Source organism: Harpia harpyja, chromosome 3 (assembly GCF_026419915.1).
Source record: "Harpia harpyja isolate bHarHar1 chromosome 3, bHarHar1 primary haplotype, whole genome shotgun sequence".
Classification (NCBI taxonomy): domain Eukaryota; kingdom Metazoa; phylum Chordata; class Aves; order Accipitriformes; family Accipitridae; genus Harpia; species Harpia harpyja.
The window spans coordinates 39,973,734-39,990,047 of record NC_068942.1 but is presented as its reverse complement, the minus strand read 5'-3'; the positions used below and the strand labels follow the sequence as shown (position 1 = coordinate 39,990,047).

Below are 16,314 nucleotides of genomic sequence, written 5' to 3'. Positions count from 1 at the left end.
GGGCCTGATCCAGTCCAGCATGTTAGCACAAACCCATCTTCAGCAGTAGTTTAATTTATTTGCTGTGCTCTGACCAGGGGTGGCTGAGGTGCACTGTTTTTGTCAACTCACCTACACAGGCTGTGACTTTAAGTAGAGGGGCAGGGCAGACAGCTGGGAGCGGCAGTGTCAAACCAGACAGGCAAGATTCATTGGAAACTCCCTGTCAAAGGCAAATCCTTGATTTTTTTGCCATTGGAATTTGTCAACCTTAGACAGCTCTCTTGGAAGTCACATTATAGTCCTGGGAAGAGCTCATCCTGATGGGATATTACAGCCAATTTAGGGCAAGTTTAGTCAGGTATTTGAAGCAATTCTGGGTGCTTTGGTCACTGGCAAGTGCCACTTGCATCTGGACCATCTCCAGGGAGGGATATGAGCGTATTAAACTGAGCTTCTCTCATAACCAGATAAAAAGCATCACACAGGTAACATCTTTATCCTACCAGGCAACCAAATAATAAAGAGCCAAACCCTGCTTTCAGACTAATACACAACTCTTCCAGACTAACACACTGCTCTTGCAGACCACATGGTACCTCAGCACAGCCACTGCAGATCACAATGCTGTGCATCAGTAGCAGATTACCTTTACAAAGCATCCTTCATTTTAAGTACATGAGCAACACTGCCCATCAGGGCAGAGTAGCCCCTGCACCTTTTTCAGCCACACCACAGAAACATTTCTGATGACTTCACGATCCTTCATTTCTTTCCCTAAGCCACTTGACACTAGGACTAACATACCATTACAAGAGGGCAACATTTTGTAAAGGGATATCAGGCATTTTGAGGAGAGACTTTAACCACAGGCCTCCGTAAATAGTTTTTATTATGCTTTGGAAGTTCTCATCACACAAGTGATCACGACGTAGACAGTTTTCTTAGTGCGAAGTGCTTCGTTGCCTGTTGAATCAGTGTGTAAGCTGTTAGCAAAAGCAGGAAGTTACTTAGCAGCCAGTCAGTACTGCCTTAAACACATCTTTACTGCTACCCATACTGCCTTACCGTCTGTATTTATAGACTCGTATCCACCTCCTCATATCATGTCCTCATTTATCCCCAAGCATGCACAGCAAACCCTGCACTTCGCTGGTTGTATCTGTGAGGACAAAGTCACACGTCCTCCAAACCTCTCTCAGATTACAGCATATCCTTTAACTGTCCAAAACATCACCCATTTTGGCTGCAAATCCACTTGGACTCTTCCCATCTGGCCGACTCCTCTCGTTTCCCATTCTCCATCTCCTTTTCTACCCATGAAGAGTATGATCACTTCTACTTGCAAGGAAGCTGATAGCGGGACGTGTGGTGGTCCTTCAGGTCAAACTCATCATGGCCTTCCCTGAAAAGCAAACACAAAGTGCAGTCAGAAGTAAATACTCAGGCACAGAACTCACGCTTAGCCACTGCAGAAGATGTCTCCCAGCAGCCCTTAACTAGAAACCTATCCTGCGGGTTATCTGTGAGGACCTGACTGGCAGCCCCGTGGACTGACTACTTTAGATATTTGCTTGTAACAGAAACCTCTGAGGTACTTTGTGGAAAGTTCTGCTCATCCTTGCCTGCTGAAAAGGGAAATGACAATAGGTGTCTCCATCTCTTCCCCTCTCTGAGAGATTCACGTAACTGGTGGCTCATTTTCAGCACCATGTCTGTGATTCCCAGGTGCATTAGCAACTCCTACGACAGCAGTCAAAATGACAGTCTGCCGCGCACAACTCCAAAAAATAACTGTTGTGGCTAAAATGCAGTGTATTGGCAGCTGTCTTAACCATGCTCAGAAGCAGGCAGTGTTGAGTAAGACACAAGCTTGCATCTGCAGCATGCAACTGATACACTCACTCACCTGCCAGACTGCTGATTCTGCTTTTACTGATGTTTGCTGTCTGACACTTTTGTCTGTTTGTTTTGGTTTTAATCATCTATCATTGCCAGTCATATGTCTTCTTACCATTTTCATATGTTCTCCCCCCCAACTCCATTTCCATCTCTCTACAAAAACATTTGCAGGAAATGAGGGAATATACACAAAAGCATCTCTTACTATCCCAACCAGACTCTTAGCGTCCTGCTGTCTAAATGTCATCCAGCACTAATCTGAGAACAGAGCCAACTACCCAATACTTTTGAGGCATGAAAAAGAGAAGCCACACAAGCTGTGAGGAATAGCTTTCTATTCAAAGGAATTAACCCTCCAAATCTGATACATGCAACTTTTTTGTCAAAAATAAAGCTACAGATGTTTAAGAACCAAGACTATAGCTGCTGCAAGGCCTGACTGAGGAAAAAAGGTTCACCCACACATATTTCAACAAATATTTTTGTATATGGTTTAAGACCACAGAGTCTCAACCTAGGAAAAGCCACAGGAATTTTTACTATCTGATCTCTCCTCTTATGGGAATCCAGCCCAGATCATCCATCAATGTCATTAACAAGCCATAGGAGTCACTGAACAATGGTCTCGCTTATCCCATCCCACGCAATGCAGCACATCAGCTGCCCCAGAGAACACTCAGACAATGTGTCCAAACATGCACTGGAGCAGTACAGACAGAACAGTTCTGTCTAGGACCAGTTTAGTCCCTGAAGCCTGGAATAACTACTGATCGTGCAAAGTATTTCCATAATGACTAGCATTCAGCTCAGATCTGTGTTCCTCAAATCTTCCCTCCTACTGCCTGCTTTTCTGCCCAATGGGAAGAACAAACTGAAGCAGCCAAGCTTACCTGTGACCCACCTCTCAGACCAAGAGGAATTGTGAGACTTACCGAAAACAGCGTTGGCAGTAGAGGTCCCCGTCACAGCCATGGCAGCGCAAAGTGGCATCTTCGTTGCAGATACAGCACCAGGGTAACTCATCCTCATCGCTGTCATCTGCCCTGGCAAGAGCAGTGGTGATGGGAATCTGGCTCTAATTCAGAAAGCAAACAGACAAACAGAATTCAAACCCCAGCAGAGACAATACAGGGCTTTCACTGTAATGCATGATGGCCACAATGACATATCATATGTACCATAGTTAACTCTGTTGATTCTAAGTTTGTGAGATGAACTTGCCCAGAGCACAAGGATAGGCTCTATATGTATCTAGACTGTTAAATAAAAACCCAAGGTACTCCCTATCATTTGCTCATGAACCTATGTTGCTTGGAAGGTAAACAGGTATTCCCCCTCATTTAATGTCTACAGCAATATACACCAACATTGTCCATACGGTGTTAAGGGCACGAAGCCCAGATCTTCTGGCAGGCACCACAGCAATACCAAGTGATAGACAATCCCTGCTGCAAAAGCAAGCGATCAAGCAGTTTTGCTAAAAGCAGTTATGTGGGAAGGAAAAGCAGTGGGGAGTTGTTTTCTTCCTATTGTAGAAAGAAAACTGGGGGACAAAGGACATGATTTGCCAAAAGGCCCCTACTATTGATTTCTACCTGAGGTTGGGCCAAAAAGATCTCTGAAATCATGACCTAAAATCTATCCATAAGGCCATCTATCGTCTCCTTCTGTTTTACAGAGAACTGTTGTGGAACTGAACAGCCATACACACGCTGGGACACAGTGCCTGGACACTGGCAAAGGCAGCTTCCTAACACAACAGCAATAAGACGGCACTATCTTTTACATCAGTAATCCCAGAAATGCAAGGTGGCATACCTATGAGATGGATGTTTTCAATAATACTTACAATTAAATAATTTCTTCCACTGGGGACATACCTGTCAGGTGTCTGTGAGTCACAGGTCCATTTAATTCTTGTAATATACCTTAGAGAAGGTGTATGTATTTCCATAATAGGCTGGATTCCATTCTGAGCATAGGACATCTTGTTACTAATTCCTTCCTCTGACATTATATGAGAACACACAGTCAATTACTATCTAGAGGTCCTATTCTGCACATGCTGAAAGCACTGGCAAACCTCCCACTTACCCTGATTCAGGCTGTATGGTACTAGACCATGGCCTTCTTGGTCTAATTACATTGGTGAGTCAAAAATCCCTTCTCTAATATCCATCTTGCAAGGTCTGTGCTAACTTCTCTGGGTTTAGAGGACACCATCCCATTCAGCAGAAAGCCAGCCTGAAAGGAATTGTATTCCAGGGAGCAATTCCTTTTAAAAGTACAAGGATGACTCACAGCTGCACTCACTGCTGGTCAGCCTTGCAGGAGCCACCTCAGCTTGTCTGCTCTGGAGAAGCTGCTTGTTGGGTTTTTTTCTGCATCAAACTTAGGATAAAACAAACTTTTGCTGCAGAACTGTACTATCCTGACACCCTGGAATATGTCATTCCAAGAGATCCTGAGCAGCTCACTGACCTTTTGCTTTGCTTTCTTACGCAGGTTCTGTTGTGAGGCTCCTGCTTGTGTGGTCTGATCTGGAGGAATGTTGAATCCACTTGCTTCATCCAGGGCTGCTTCCTCTGCAAGCTGGTAACAACAGAAAGCAAGAAGCCTCTTGTTTCAAACACAGCTGGGAACCTCATTCTAGGCTCTAAACCTCCTGGCCTTCTCCTTGGTCTCATGCAGTAATGGGAGATGACAAGTCTAAATACATCTGGTGTTATCCAGACAGATGTGAGCTTGCTCTGCACTCTTAACACTGTGTGTACATTGTGAACAGTCAGTGTAGCAGCAGAGACCTTCAGCTAACACACGTTGCTTTGCAGTGCAGCTATCAGCAGACCCTCAACGCCATGCTAATCACACATGTGTGGTCTGTAATCAGGCAGAAACTTAAGCACAGAAAGCTCATGTCTGCCTGCAAGACAATTCATAGACACTTTAGAGAGAAGTCTAGGCATAAACTGTGCTAAACAGCACACATATCCATGTTCTAGCTGGGTGAGGGAAAAGATGAAACAAGAAGTATGGAAGTACCAGCAGAGTGGGGTTGGAGACATGCACCATAAAGAGACACTAAGCATGAATGAGAGACAGTGTGACAGACTATAAGTAATGTTGTCAATCGCATGTAGCTGAATGGCCTATGGGAGCTAATATTGGAAAAGCACTAGGAGGGGAAGGAATGAAACTCTGTCCAGGAACAGAAACACATCCTTTGCACGCTCACCAGGTAACATACACACTGGGAATAATTGAGAGGAAGATAAACAAGGCCACCGCTGCCACTTCTGACCTGTTTTAGCACTCTGCGAATGGCTTCCTCCTCAGCCACTTCCTCATCACTGTCAGGCAGTTTATAGGTTTCCAGTGTAACTGCAGAAGCAAGAGACAGGAGATTATGTCCCACACCTGCCTCAAACCTTGTGCCCACTTATGTGCCACAGACAATCCTTGGTGGTGTGAGCTGCTTTTGGCATTCTGGCTCTGGCACAGACAGATCCTTTTCAGATGGGGACTCCTCAAACAGGGCCTTACTGTTTGTTTTTAATATTTGGAAGATGGAAGGAAAAAATCCCCACCAAAACCAGAGCTTTGCTTTTAAAGGCTTTGTTAACCTCACCAGAGCATGCTAGAATTACCTCAAAGAAGGGTGCAAGACAAAGCAGTCTGACCTTGCAGCTCTGACCTTTACCCTCAACTAAGATCTTTCATACTGATTTCATGATGAACCAACCTGTACTTTACAGACAGAACCAAATGTTGGTCTGTTTCTTGCAGAACAGAGGAATTAAATGGATAAACACTTCTCAGAAAAGAAACTGTCACAGGAACTTGGTTCCTCTCTTGGCACTGTATTTTTGTCTGCTACCCACCTTTCTCTGGGTCCTCGCCTCTGAGTGCTGCCAGTCTCTTGGCAACTTGTAGGATCTTTTCCTGCCTAGTGTTCTCTTCCCGCAGCTCAGCAGCAGCTTCTGCCAGAAGTTTATTCTTCTCTTCCTCTAGCTGTTTTGGGTCCAGATTTTCAAGACAAACAAAATCTTCACTTTCCCGATTGAGATCATTCAAACTTTGGCTACTAACAGCTGCAAACAGACAGACAGAACATGCTGGTGATTCAGCAGCAATGTCCTTTGGCACAGACAACACGACTAAAGCAATGGTATGAGAGCAGCTCGCTGCTCTCCATTAATCTGGGTAATAATGGGAGAAGGCATGCCGCAGTAGGATCTGCACTGTACATGAAGAGAAGAAAGCGAACTAATTTGTGGTTTACAGTGAGATTACAGAGAAAGCACCGCAGCTAGGAGGATAATGGTATCCCAGATTCCGATGTTTTGTAACAGAGCACAGGTGTGTTAGGAGTTAGCAACAGCTCCTCCCCAGGGAAGGGTCACCTTAGAGAAACAGAGAGGAGCAATCTGAATAATACAACCCTGAGAAGAAGGAACCATCTCCCAAGCAAAGACAATGAGACCCAGTATGGAGTCAGATGGCTGTTCTTGGTCAATTTGGGAGTCATAAGGGGGAGATAAGGACAAACCGGACACCCAGCTCACCTGTAAGCTAGCTAGGGAGACACATATTCCATTCTCACTATAGCACATACATTATTAGACAGAATCAGGTCTTTGGAAGCCAAAATAGATACCTTGAGGCTGGACTCTCGGTCTATAATGCTCATCAATGGCAACTTCCTCAGACAGCTGAGTTAACAGGTCATCTGTCTGCTGGACCAGACTTCTGGTATCAGGAGGTTGGTGTACCTAAGAAAAAAGCAGGGCATGGGAAAAGGCAAACAAGAGGAAAGTGGGATACTCAATCAAAGGAAAAGTTTGGTAACCAAGATCACCCTAGGTGAAAGCAGCATAAAAAGATGCATCTACTGATCTTGAGATTCTCAGCTCACAGTTATCTGGTGTAAGACTTTCAGGGCTTCATTCTCAGAGGTGCTGAATGTGCACAACTCTAAAAGCAGTCAAGCAAACAAGGCAAAGTGCTGCTGAATGTACAGGAGTACATGCTGCTGGGTCCCAACCCTAGTTATGCCGCTACCTCCAATGTAGATAAAGTGCCATTCTCAACAGTGCCAGCCAGCAGCCCCACTGAGGCCTGTGATAACAGCTGGGTGTGCAGTGCTGCTGAAAAAGGAGCATGAAGAAATGATTTCTCAGAGACAAGATAATTTATATAGGCTTTGAAGGCATATATCCTACTTATTCCTCTGCAGCCTCAGACTAACCACTGTGTGCTTCCATTTCTGGAATAATTAACAGGATTTTGCCCAGCTGGAATGCAGTAACAACTACAAGATACAATTAGAAGGCAGGGCTGATAAGTCCCAAACACAGACAAACAGCTCTGAAAAAATATCAGACCACTTAGGTATACAAGTGGGTTGAGAGCAAAAAACTTAACATCTATTGCTAAAAATAAACACATGAACTACATTTGACATAAAGGAACATACTGCATTCAAACTGAAGCAGTGAACTGTTAAAGGCTGGCCATTGCTTCTGAAGCAATGACACAAACAGGAAACAAAGATTTCTAAAGGGAGCCACCTGGACACAAAAAAGCTGAAGAAGGGAGAATGGCTAACATGCTGGGGCACCAGTTACTGGGTCAGCTCAGAAGGCATTGCTGGCTAAAGAGCTGAGGGAGCTTACAGGTCTAGGAGCCTGGGAAGGAGGATCTCTCCCCTGAAGGACAGCCAACCGGTCCTCCATTTCCTGTGTGGATGGAACAGGTCCCCAGCAGTCCTCCTTCAGGGCAGCCAGCCTAGCTTCAATCTCAGCCTGAGTAGGGATGGATTCTGCAATTCAAAATAATGCAAGGGAGGAGATTACTCTATTACTGAAAACAAAAGGCTTCACATTTTTTTTTTCTTAAAATTGTATTTCTTTCTGAAATCAGACTCTGAACACCCGAGCAAAAACCTCCCTTGGCCCCTGACATGAAAGGGGGGTCATACTGCAGTGACTTGGAGACTACCCTAACACTAAATGCTATCCTTTTTTTCCGAGTCCTTGCCTCCTTCACAGTTTATCTCCTAGCCGTGAGTATTAGGGTAATGTCATTTGGCAATCAGCTGACTCGGGATACTAGGGATAGGCAGAGAAACAAGTGTCATTTAGACAGTACAGTCCATTGCTCCCACAGCTCTTAACGTAATCCTAGGCATATCAGACTGAAACCCTCCCTCCCCCAGCACATAATAGGATGAGAGGAAATGGCCTCAAGTTGTGCCAGGGGAGGTTTAGATTGGATATTAGGAAAAATTTCTTCACTGAAATGGTTATCAAGTATTGGAACAGGCTGCCCTGGAAAGTGGTTGCATCACCATCCCTGGAGGTATTTAAAACACATGTAGATGTGGCACTTAGGGACATGGTTTCGTGGTGGACTTGGCAGTGTTAGGTTTACAGTAGGACTTGATGATCTTAAGGTCTTTTCCAACCTAAATGATTCTATGATAATCAGGTAACCACTTTGCAGTGTGTTCTTTCCCTTTTAGAGATCACACACCATTTTTAAAATAGTTTATTCTCCCACAAGGCTATCCCAGAACCTGACAGCTGTGGACTGGGATGAAAGTCCTTTTTCTCCTCTGTGAGGCAAGGCTGGCCAGAACATAATCTCACAGAGACTGGCGCTGCTGTTGCCCAGGACAATGACCCACAGGAAACCTTCTGCAAAACAGTTTGGCCAAAGACCCTTATTTCATTCTGCTCCTATTGGGCTTGACACAGCCTTTTACCCCCAAAAATGGAAAATGAGAAAGCGGTTTTACAGGGAAGATACTGCCCCAAAACTGAGAAGTAGTTTCAAGGGAAACCCCAATAAGTAAAAAGAAACTGGAACATTAATCTAAAATAATTGTAGAATCTGGCCATTGTGGCAGCAGGACATGGATGCTTTGCCCAATGTTAACCCTTCAATTCCCTAAAAAGGCAGGCTCTGGAAGCCCAGCACTTCCCTCTCCCTCAAGGTTCCATGTTTCCCAAGCAGCAGTGTTCCCACCCAAAATACCTCCAGTATCCTCCAAAACTCACTCGGTTTCCTTTCCTCCCTGAGCCTCTCCAGTCTCTCTGCAATAGTTCTATCCTCTTTTGAGAGCCCCCGGTATCTGGAGCCTGCTTGGCCTGGGGGTTTTGCAGCTGCCTTCTGTTGTTCTTTCAGCTGGTTTTGCTTAGCCTCAAAGGCTGCTACACGCCTGTGACAAGGATGGAAAAAAGACATGACAATTGAGAACAGGGGTTTAAACCCTGAGATATGAAAATATCCCCTGTGAACCCAACAGGCTATTTGAAGAACAGAACAGAAACTACTCCCTCCTGTACCAGGGTCTCCCATATTGGCACAATGAGGTACTCCCAAGCGTAAGAAAAACCTTAGCTCACAGCAGCAGCACACCTGGCACCATTTCCAAGGAGACAAGGAACATTTCACCACCAGGTTCCTGTTTCCAAGCCAACCCCCATCAGTCACAGATAAAGATAGGCAGGTGGCTCTTCAGGAGTCTATTTAAAAGAGCACACACCCCACCCCCCCAAACAAACAAAGGAAAAACCCAAACAACAAAACAAAAGCTCCACCCTTAATCTAACTCTGAACAAGCAAATACCCACATCACAACCCCCCCTTTTGCGGGTCGCTATAGGGGAAGAGGAGAGAGGGCCTGAAAGACTACTCTGCAGCAGAAACAACCATCCGATTGGCAAGTGCAACTCACTTTTTGTAGTTTTCTGGTGGCGACCATTTTGCTGAACTGCTTTGAGATCCCTCTCTGGAAGACAAAAATAACGATTTCTCTGAACTCAGGATACTGGCAATGCTTCAATCATCTAGTCTCTCAACTCAGGAGGAATCAGCATATGTTCCTCAACCTCCTGGTACAGCCCCTTTCATAACCTCGTTAATATGGACAGCGATCAGCTTATGGAAGGGATTAAAATAATACAGCTGCCTGGGACAGCAGGGGACTTCATTTCTAGTCCTTTGGTCCAGTTGTTTTGCATCTGGACAAAATATGATTTAATGTGGTCACCAGTGATCCAAAGGAGGTGGGGCTGAAATACCCCTGCCTCCCACAGCCTGCACCTCCCAGTTCAGAGAGCAAGTAGAGAGTAAATAGGTAAGACTCCCAGTGTAATTAGCTTCCATGCAGCAGAATACTCTGAAAGGAGCTGTGGCATGCAACAAACACACAATTATATAATGCACAAGCTAAACAAAACGTTATAAAAATTATTATATAACCAACAGTATCATAATGACATCTTCTAGCACACTTGAACGCTGCATACCACAAACACATCTTGTGTAACTATCTTCTACTTTGCTATATTCAGGTTGAGCTGCTAAACTACACACTTATGTAAGGTAGTTAGCATATTTTATTCATTCTTAGAAGTCACAGCTACAAAGACATCTGTGCTGTGCTAAGGCCTGTATAGTAACGAATGAATGCAACATAGCTGGACCACTTTCCAGTTCTAAGGTTTCAGTTCTGAAAGCTATTTGCATGAAGAACAATACATGCAGCTTACAGAGCTGCAGCCTGCGTGTACTATCTACCTGCTATCCAGTCAGGGATGATTTTTTTCTGCTGTGACTCTACAGTACTGATATTAAACAGATGAAAAAAAAGAAACGTGGAGAACGGCTGCCCTGTTTTCTTAATGGCTTTGAATTTGTAAAAGGCAATCAGAAAATTTCAAAACGGAAAGACCGAATACTGTATTTTCGCCACCCATAGCTCACAGTGTTTTCATGAGCCAGTGCTTCTGAAATTAAGACCTCTGCTAACAAGAGCCTCTTCTCCTCTAGACACCTGCTGAGCCAGAAAATTCCCCATTTGCTGGTGAAAATTCCTTGCTATAGGAGAGAAGTGGGGATGAGAGGTAAGAGAAATGCAAGAGAAGGAAGAGGACACAGAAGAATTGGTTGAGAGAGTGGTTCTGGTGTACACTTGCGCTTGCCTTACTTTTTCACATGTATAACCCATACTGCTACTGAATTACATTTTTTTGTTTTTAACAGGCAATCTACAGTTTATGTTTGCAAATATTTTTTTTTCTTTTAAAAGCAAACCGATTTTATGCTACAAAATTTTAAGTCTTCAGGCTACACATAGCAGAGACCCCTCAACAATGAGGATTTGTGTCACTGTTTGCTCACTGAGGTAGTAACACTTTGAACATCTTACTGTCAGGCTGTTCAACTACTACCATCTGAAAAGACTGCCAGTGCTTTCAAAGGGCTGTAGATTTCTGGGCAAAAACACAGTGGGGCTTAACCTGGTCTCGTCTAGCTAAGATATCCACAGGCATTCAGTGTCCATCCATAAAGATTTAAACCTGGTTCTTTCAGACTACCCTGTCATCACAGAGAACAGCCTCACAAATCCTGACTTCCATCTTTGGACTGCACAGCTCATGCAACAGCAGTTCAGTAATGGCCTGGCTTGAAGCTCCAGGGTACACGCAGTGCATGCACAAGTGCAAGGCAAAGCTCTCACGCAGAAATCTGCAACACAACACTGGGATGCAAAATGAAGACACAAAGCAGGACACTGTCTTTGGGTGAAGAAACACTCCCATCTTACCCAGTTAGTTTTCCATGACACTGCTTGCACACCTTCTGCTGAGTGCTTCCACAGCGGGGGACAACAGCACTGAAGCTCAGGCAGCCCGAGCAGAACGACCGTCCGCAGTTCTTGCATCCACACTGCGGAGATACAAGAGAGGGGCAGGGCAGGGCTTCATCACCTAGTCACCATAGACACCCCATTGCTCTAGCTGGCTGTACACAGGAACAACGCCCATGCCAAGGTGCACTAAAAGTAACGCTGGGGTTACGCTGATTTTCTAAGAGAACTGTACCATTAGCTGCTGCTGAAGATACGGAGACTCTCAAGAGCCTTCGAGCACCAGCACATAACTCCTGCTGGAAGCAGAGACACCATTTCGCCCCATGGTATAATAAAGTGCGCGTGTGTGTGAATTCCCTGCGACAATGACCGAGTATTGGGTTAGAGGGATGACATCCAATGACGGGGTTTTTTTCCTTTTTTTTGAAGTAATCGCACACATTTAAAGACACACTGAAACTAGGCACCGCGAGAGCTCAGTAAGCAAGGACAACAACGCTACGATGCTGGCCGGGAAGCGTGCCTCGGCGCCGGGCGAGGCAATCCCCCGGTTCTCCTCTCAGGCCCTCGCACTGCGGGGCAGGCACCCGCGGGACCGGCCGGTCCTGACCCCCGCCTCAGCCGCACTTGCCTCTTTCTTGAAGACAGAGAACTTGGACGCACACCCATAGCACCGGCTATCCATGGCGCTACCGAAGGCGAGGCCGCCGACCGGGCCGGGCCCGGCCCGGCGCTCAGGCACCGCGCTGCGCCCCCGCTATGCCAAGCTGCATAGTTTTCTTCCCCCCCACAGGTCCTTTAACTGCCGCAGACCCAGAACGTAGCAGCGAGCCGGGGCTATCTGTAACGGGGAGGCCGAGACACCGCCCGCCCTTCCGCCCCTCACACACCGGGCCGGCACGGCACGGCACGGCACGGCACGGCACGACGCCCCCCCCCAACCCAGCCCGGCGCACGGCCCGACGGGAGTTGTAGTCCTTCAAGCCGCCCTCCCCGCCTCCAGCCGCTAGGCGGCTCTCCGCGGATAAACTACACCGCCCAGGGCTCCGCCTGCCGGGAGCCGCCTGTCACTGCTCGGGACCCGAAAACATCCGGTTCTGCCGCGCGATGCATTGTGGTACCTGTAGTCTGGTGCCGCCGTCCCGCCCTGCCGGCAGGAAGGCGCGCAGCGCTCGCGGCCCGGGGAGACTCCATTTCCCGGCAGGCAGCGCGCCGGGGAGCCCGGCGGCGGGGCTGAGGCGACGGCCGGCTTCTGGACGATGGCGGTGGATTAGTTGGCCTCGTACGTCCTGCGGTGGTGGGTCGGGGAGGAGGGGGGGCTCGGCAGCGCCTCTCCCCTGCGCCCCTCCTCACCCGGAGGGCACACGGGGCGGCCGGCCCGACGCCACGGGGCGGCCTCGGCCTCCCCGCCCGTCAGGGGCCCCCTTGCCCCGGCCTAGCTCTCTTTCTGGGATGTTCCCACAGTAACGAAAGTCACTGTCACTTTTGGATTGGGAGGGGGAGGACCGGCAGGCTGTGTGCTTCATTGGTTTCTTTGAAGCTTTTGCTTCAACAGTTGCTTACAACACTTTCTCCGCCTCGTACGCCTGCATGCCGTACTCCCGGTACAGCAGACGTAGTTAGTAGGGTGTTGCATTTTTGCACATCAGCTGTCTTTGGGTGTTAATAAGACAAAAAAGTGTATTCTCTAATGCTGACAGGGTTGCGCTCGAGTTACTCTGGTTTTTTGTCTTAAACCTGTGGTGAGATCCTGGTTCAGAAGAGCAAGAAATCTGCCAAACTGCAAAACTCCAGTTTTCCCCAGCCAATACTTCTGCCAGTGTTTGTTTGCACGTCTTCAGGAGTGAATGTCCTACAGTGTTTATAAAAAAGAGTTACCAAGTGTAGTTCTAAGTAACCATTGGTTCCCATGAGTCATCTTGTTAATCACGTGGGTTTGCAATCACATTTTGCGTTCTTTCCAGTTTAATAGGTAAGTTCATGCTGTAAACACCTACACAATTAAATTAGGAAACTGACTGATCTGTTAAAGGAAGAGTCATTAATATCTGAACAATGCTAACTTTAAAGGGAAAAAAAATGGGGTTTCCCCTCTCAAGCTTTCGGGGTTTTTTAATGCTAAAGAACATTAGAAAGACAACTATAAAACTTGGAAGCTAAACTTTGCAGCTGTCCTGCAATTGTATTAGAGACTACCTGGAAATTACACGTACTGTAGGCATAAAGCAGGGAATTGAGATGTCCTGGTATCAGCTGGAATAGAGTTAGTTTTCTTCCTACTATCTGGTACAGTGCTGTGTTCTGGATTTAGGAGGAGAATAATGTTGATAACACACGGATGTTTTAGTTATTGCTAAGCAGTATTTATACTAAGTCAAGGACTTTTCAGCTTCTCATACTGCCCTGCCAGCGGAGGCTGGGAGTGCACAAGAAGCTGGGAGGGGACACAGCCAGGACAGCTGACCCCAACTGACCAAAGGGGTATTCCATACCATATGACGTCATGCCCAGTATATAAACTGGGGGAATTGGCCGGGGGGCACCGCGGCTCAGGGTTTGGCTGAGCATCGGTCAGCAGGTGGTGAGCAACTGTATTGTCCATCACTTGTTTTGTATTTTCTGTTATTATTTTCCCTTTTCTGTCCTATTAAACTGTCTTTATCTCAACCCATGAGTTTTACCTTTTTTCAGATTCTCTCCCCTGTCCCACTGGGAGCAGGGGGAGTGAGCAAGTGGCTGCGTTGTGCTTAGTTGCTGGCTGGGGTTAAACCACAACAGGAGACAAATATAAAACAGAATTTACTCAAATAAAAGACTTCATTTGATGTTGTCTTTGCTATCGAGCTGGTCAATGGGAAAAGAGGAAGAGGAAATTTCAATCTGAATGTTATAGTGCAGCCTACCGATTGACAGGTGTAATTTGGAGTTTTAATATGGAATTTGGAGTCTTTAATACAAAATACAAGCAGCGACCCAAAGAACCTTTCTACCCAGAGCGCACCAACAGAGGTGCACGGGAGGGAGCCGGACAGTGAAAGAAATTGAATTTACCTGTTTAGAAGCGCCTCGGCTGAATTTGCCAGATGGAACGGAGCGTCGTGACCAGAGCAGGAGAAGACCTCACTCTCCCGTGTCTGGAGAAGAGGACCGAGGGACGTTCACGTTCTGCTGCTGTCCACCAGAGGGGGCCCGGCCCCCGCAGTTCTTCCAGCTCCTGCACCAGAAGGCCATTTAGCAGCTGAACAGCAGCAGCTTTTCTTTATTTCTTCTCTTGCCTGCAGATGTTCCCCCGTGATAAAGGGAACTCCGATTATTAAAATCCTGTGATGACTTAGCCCATAAGTTTTTCAATTTCTGTTTGAAGTGTAGGAGAGATTAAATGGTATTTGGTTCATATGTCTTCTTGCCAAACTTGGTTGTTGCACAGCAAGTTGTACATTTTCTGTCCTACGTAGTTATAGCTGCAAATGCTGTGTTCTTCTCTAACTTGCTGTGAAACTGTGCCCCAGTGTATTAGGCTTGGCCTTGATAATCTTGGGCCTTGATTACTATAATGGAATGCATCTAGAAGTAAAACTTTTGGTCTGAAAAAGTTTAAATTAATTAAAAATGTGGCCGTCTGCCTAAGTCTCCCAGGCTGTAATGTTTCTCCTTGCAGTTCAGTGTACTAAAAAGGGCAGATCATCACCACAGAGAAATTGAAAACTGAGTTTCAGTACTCTCTCGCTGTTTCAGTAGTCTCATTTTCTTATTTTAGATGAGGAACCAACTGTACTATCAGCATGCCAAAAGCTGCCCTTGTTTTCTGTCAGGCATTGGGGTTCAAGTCATGCAAGCAAGAGTCATCTCAACCACAGTTATTTACTTATGTAAGGGAAATGTGTTTTAAATTAAACACAACCCCCTGCCATGATTAGTACATTTTTGTGTGTGTTTCTGTAGTGCTTTATTCCAGGCTGTTTTTCTCCTACAGCAGTAATTGACAGATCTCTGTTCTGGTTCTTACAGATTACAAAAGCATACCACTCGAAGGCCCTGGTTTGCCTCCCAGATAGGAACCTGGACAGTCCCAAAGCAGGTAAGATTGGAATATGTGGACACAAACACTCTTGTCTCTTCCGCACACACAGGCTTGCGGAAGTGAGTGTCTCTTAGCACACATCTGGTTTTGTACGCAATAAGGTAATACCTGTCTGTGTCATGAGGTATGTACATATATGGGTATACATATATATATTCATCACTGCTAGATTCCTCTGGTTTTTAAGGTTAAATCCTTACATGTTGAATTTCAAAGGTGGGTTAAGTGAATGCTGAACTTTCATTAGAACCTCTCAAAATCCTCCTATGTTGGTATTTGAATCCTAAACTTTTGGCTATACTGTCCATTGTGTCTACTGGATGGTCACTCTTAATTCGTGTATCTCAGAATATGAATGTTAATAGCAAGCTTATAAATCGTTTTTATGTATGGGCAATGCCTGTTGTGGGAGGATTATTGTCTGTTAGATGCAAGTCCCCTTACACTGTGCAGTTGGGTACACCTAAGCTCTTAGCAGGGTTTGTGAATTCTACAGCTTCTCCATTTAAGATTCACAGTTAACTGTGGGTGAAAATGAGCAGTAGTCATTATAAGAAGGATGCCGTTCACCAGGATGTTTTGTAACTTGCTTTTTCGTGTTTGGTGGGCCACAGATTTATAGATGAATAATGTATAACTAAAGTGGAGACTGCTGGTAGGAAACCAGAGATTTTAGCAATAATTAGAGGAA

The 16,314-nt window shown here is 45.9% G+C and overlaps 2 protein-coding genes across 3 annotated transcripts in view; one reads left to right on the top strand and one right to left on the bottom strand.

The window, feature by feature from the left end:
* Positions 1 to 854: 854 nt before the first annotated feature.
* ZFYVE19 (zinc finger FYVE-type containing 19) lies at positions 855 to 12,415 on the bottom strand. The gene is made up of 11 exons (XM_052782111.1): positions 12,174 to 12,415; positions 11,498 to 11,619; positions 9,623 to 9,676; positions 8,943 to 9,103; positions 7,557 to 7,702; positions 6,539 to 6,653; positions 5,763 to 5,972; positions 5,183 to 5,262; positions 4,363 to 4,473; positions 2,814 to 2,956; positions 855 to 1,384 (listed from the first exon to the last, which is right to left on the bottom strand). The coding sequence occupies exons 1-11, from the start codon at positions 12,225 to 12,227 to the stop codon at positions 1,318 to 1,320; spliced, it is 1,263 nt and encodes a 420-aa protein (XP_052638071.1). The 5' UTR covers positions 12,228 to 12,415; the 3' UTR covers positions 855 to 1,317.
* A 289-nt stretch (positions 12,416 to 12,704) lies between these two features.
* LOC128139548 (transmembrane protein 263-like) overlaps positions 12,705 to 16,314 on the top strand; it is a 249,534-nt gene continuing 245,924 nt past the window's right edge. Inside the window, exons 1-2 of one of the 2 annotated variants that reach the window (XM_052782106.1) lie at positions 12,705 to 12,824; positions 15,551 to 15,620. The gene's annotated coding sequence lies outside the window, so the exon portion shown is untranslated. The remainder of the gene's footprint in view (positions 12,825 to 15,550; positions 15,621 to 16,314) is intronic. The other variant, XM_052782108.1, reaches the window with a different exon arrangement.

Bases quoted from the DNA above. Each gene is read 5' to 3' on its own strand.
- ZFYVE19 (XM_052782111.1), bottom strand. From the start codon at position 12,227: ATGGATAGCCGGTGCTATGGGTGTGCGTCCAAGTTCTCTGTCTTCAAG. The intron at 7,703-8,942 runs GTGAGTTTTGGA...TTTGAATTGCAG, and splicing joins CAGGGAGGAAAGGAAACCGA to AATCCATCCCTACTCAGGCT. The intron at 5,973-6,538 runs GTATCTATTTTG...GTCTGTTTGCAG, and splicing joins ACCGAGAGTCCAGCCTCAAG to CTGTTAGTAGCCAAAGTTTG.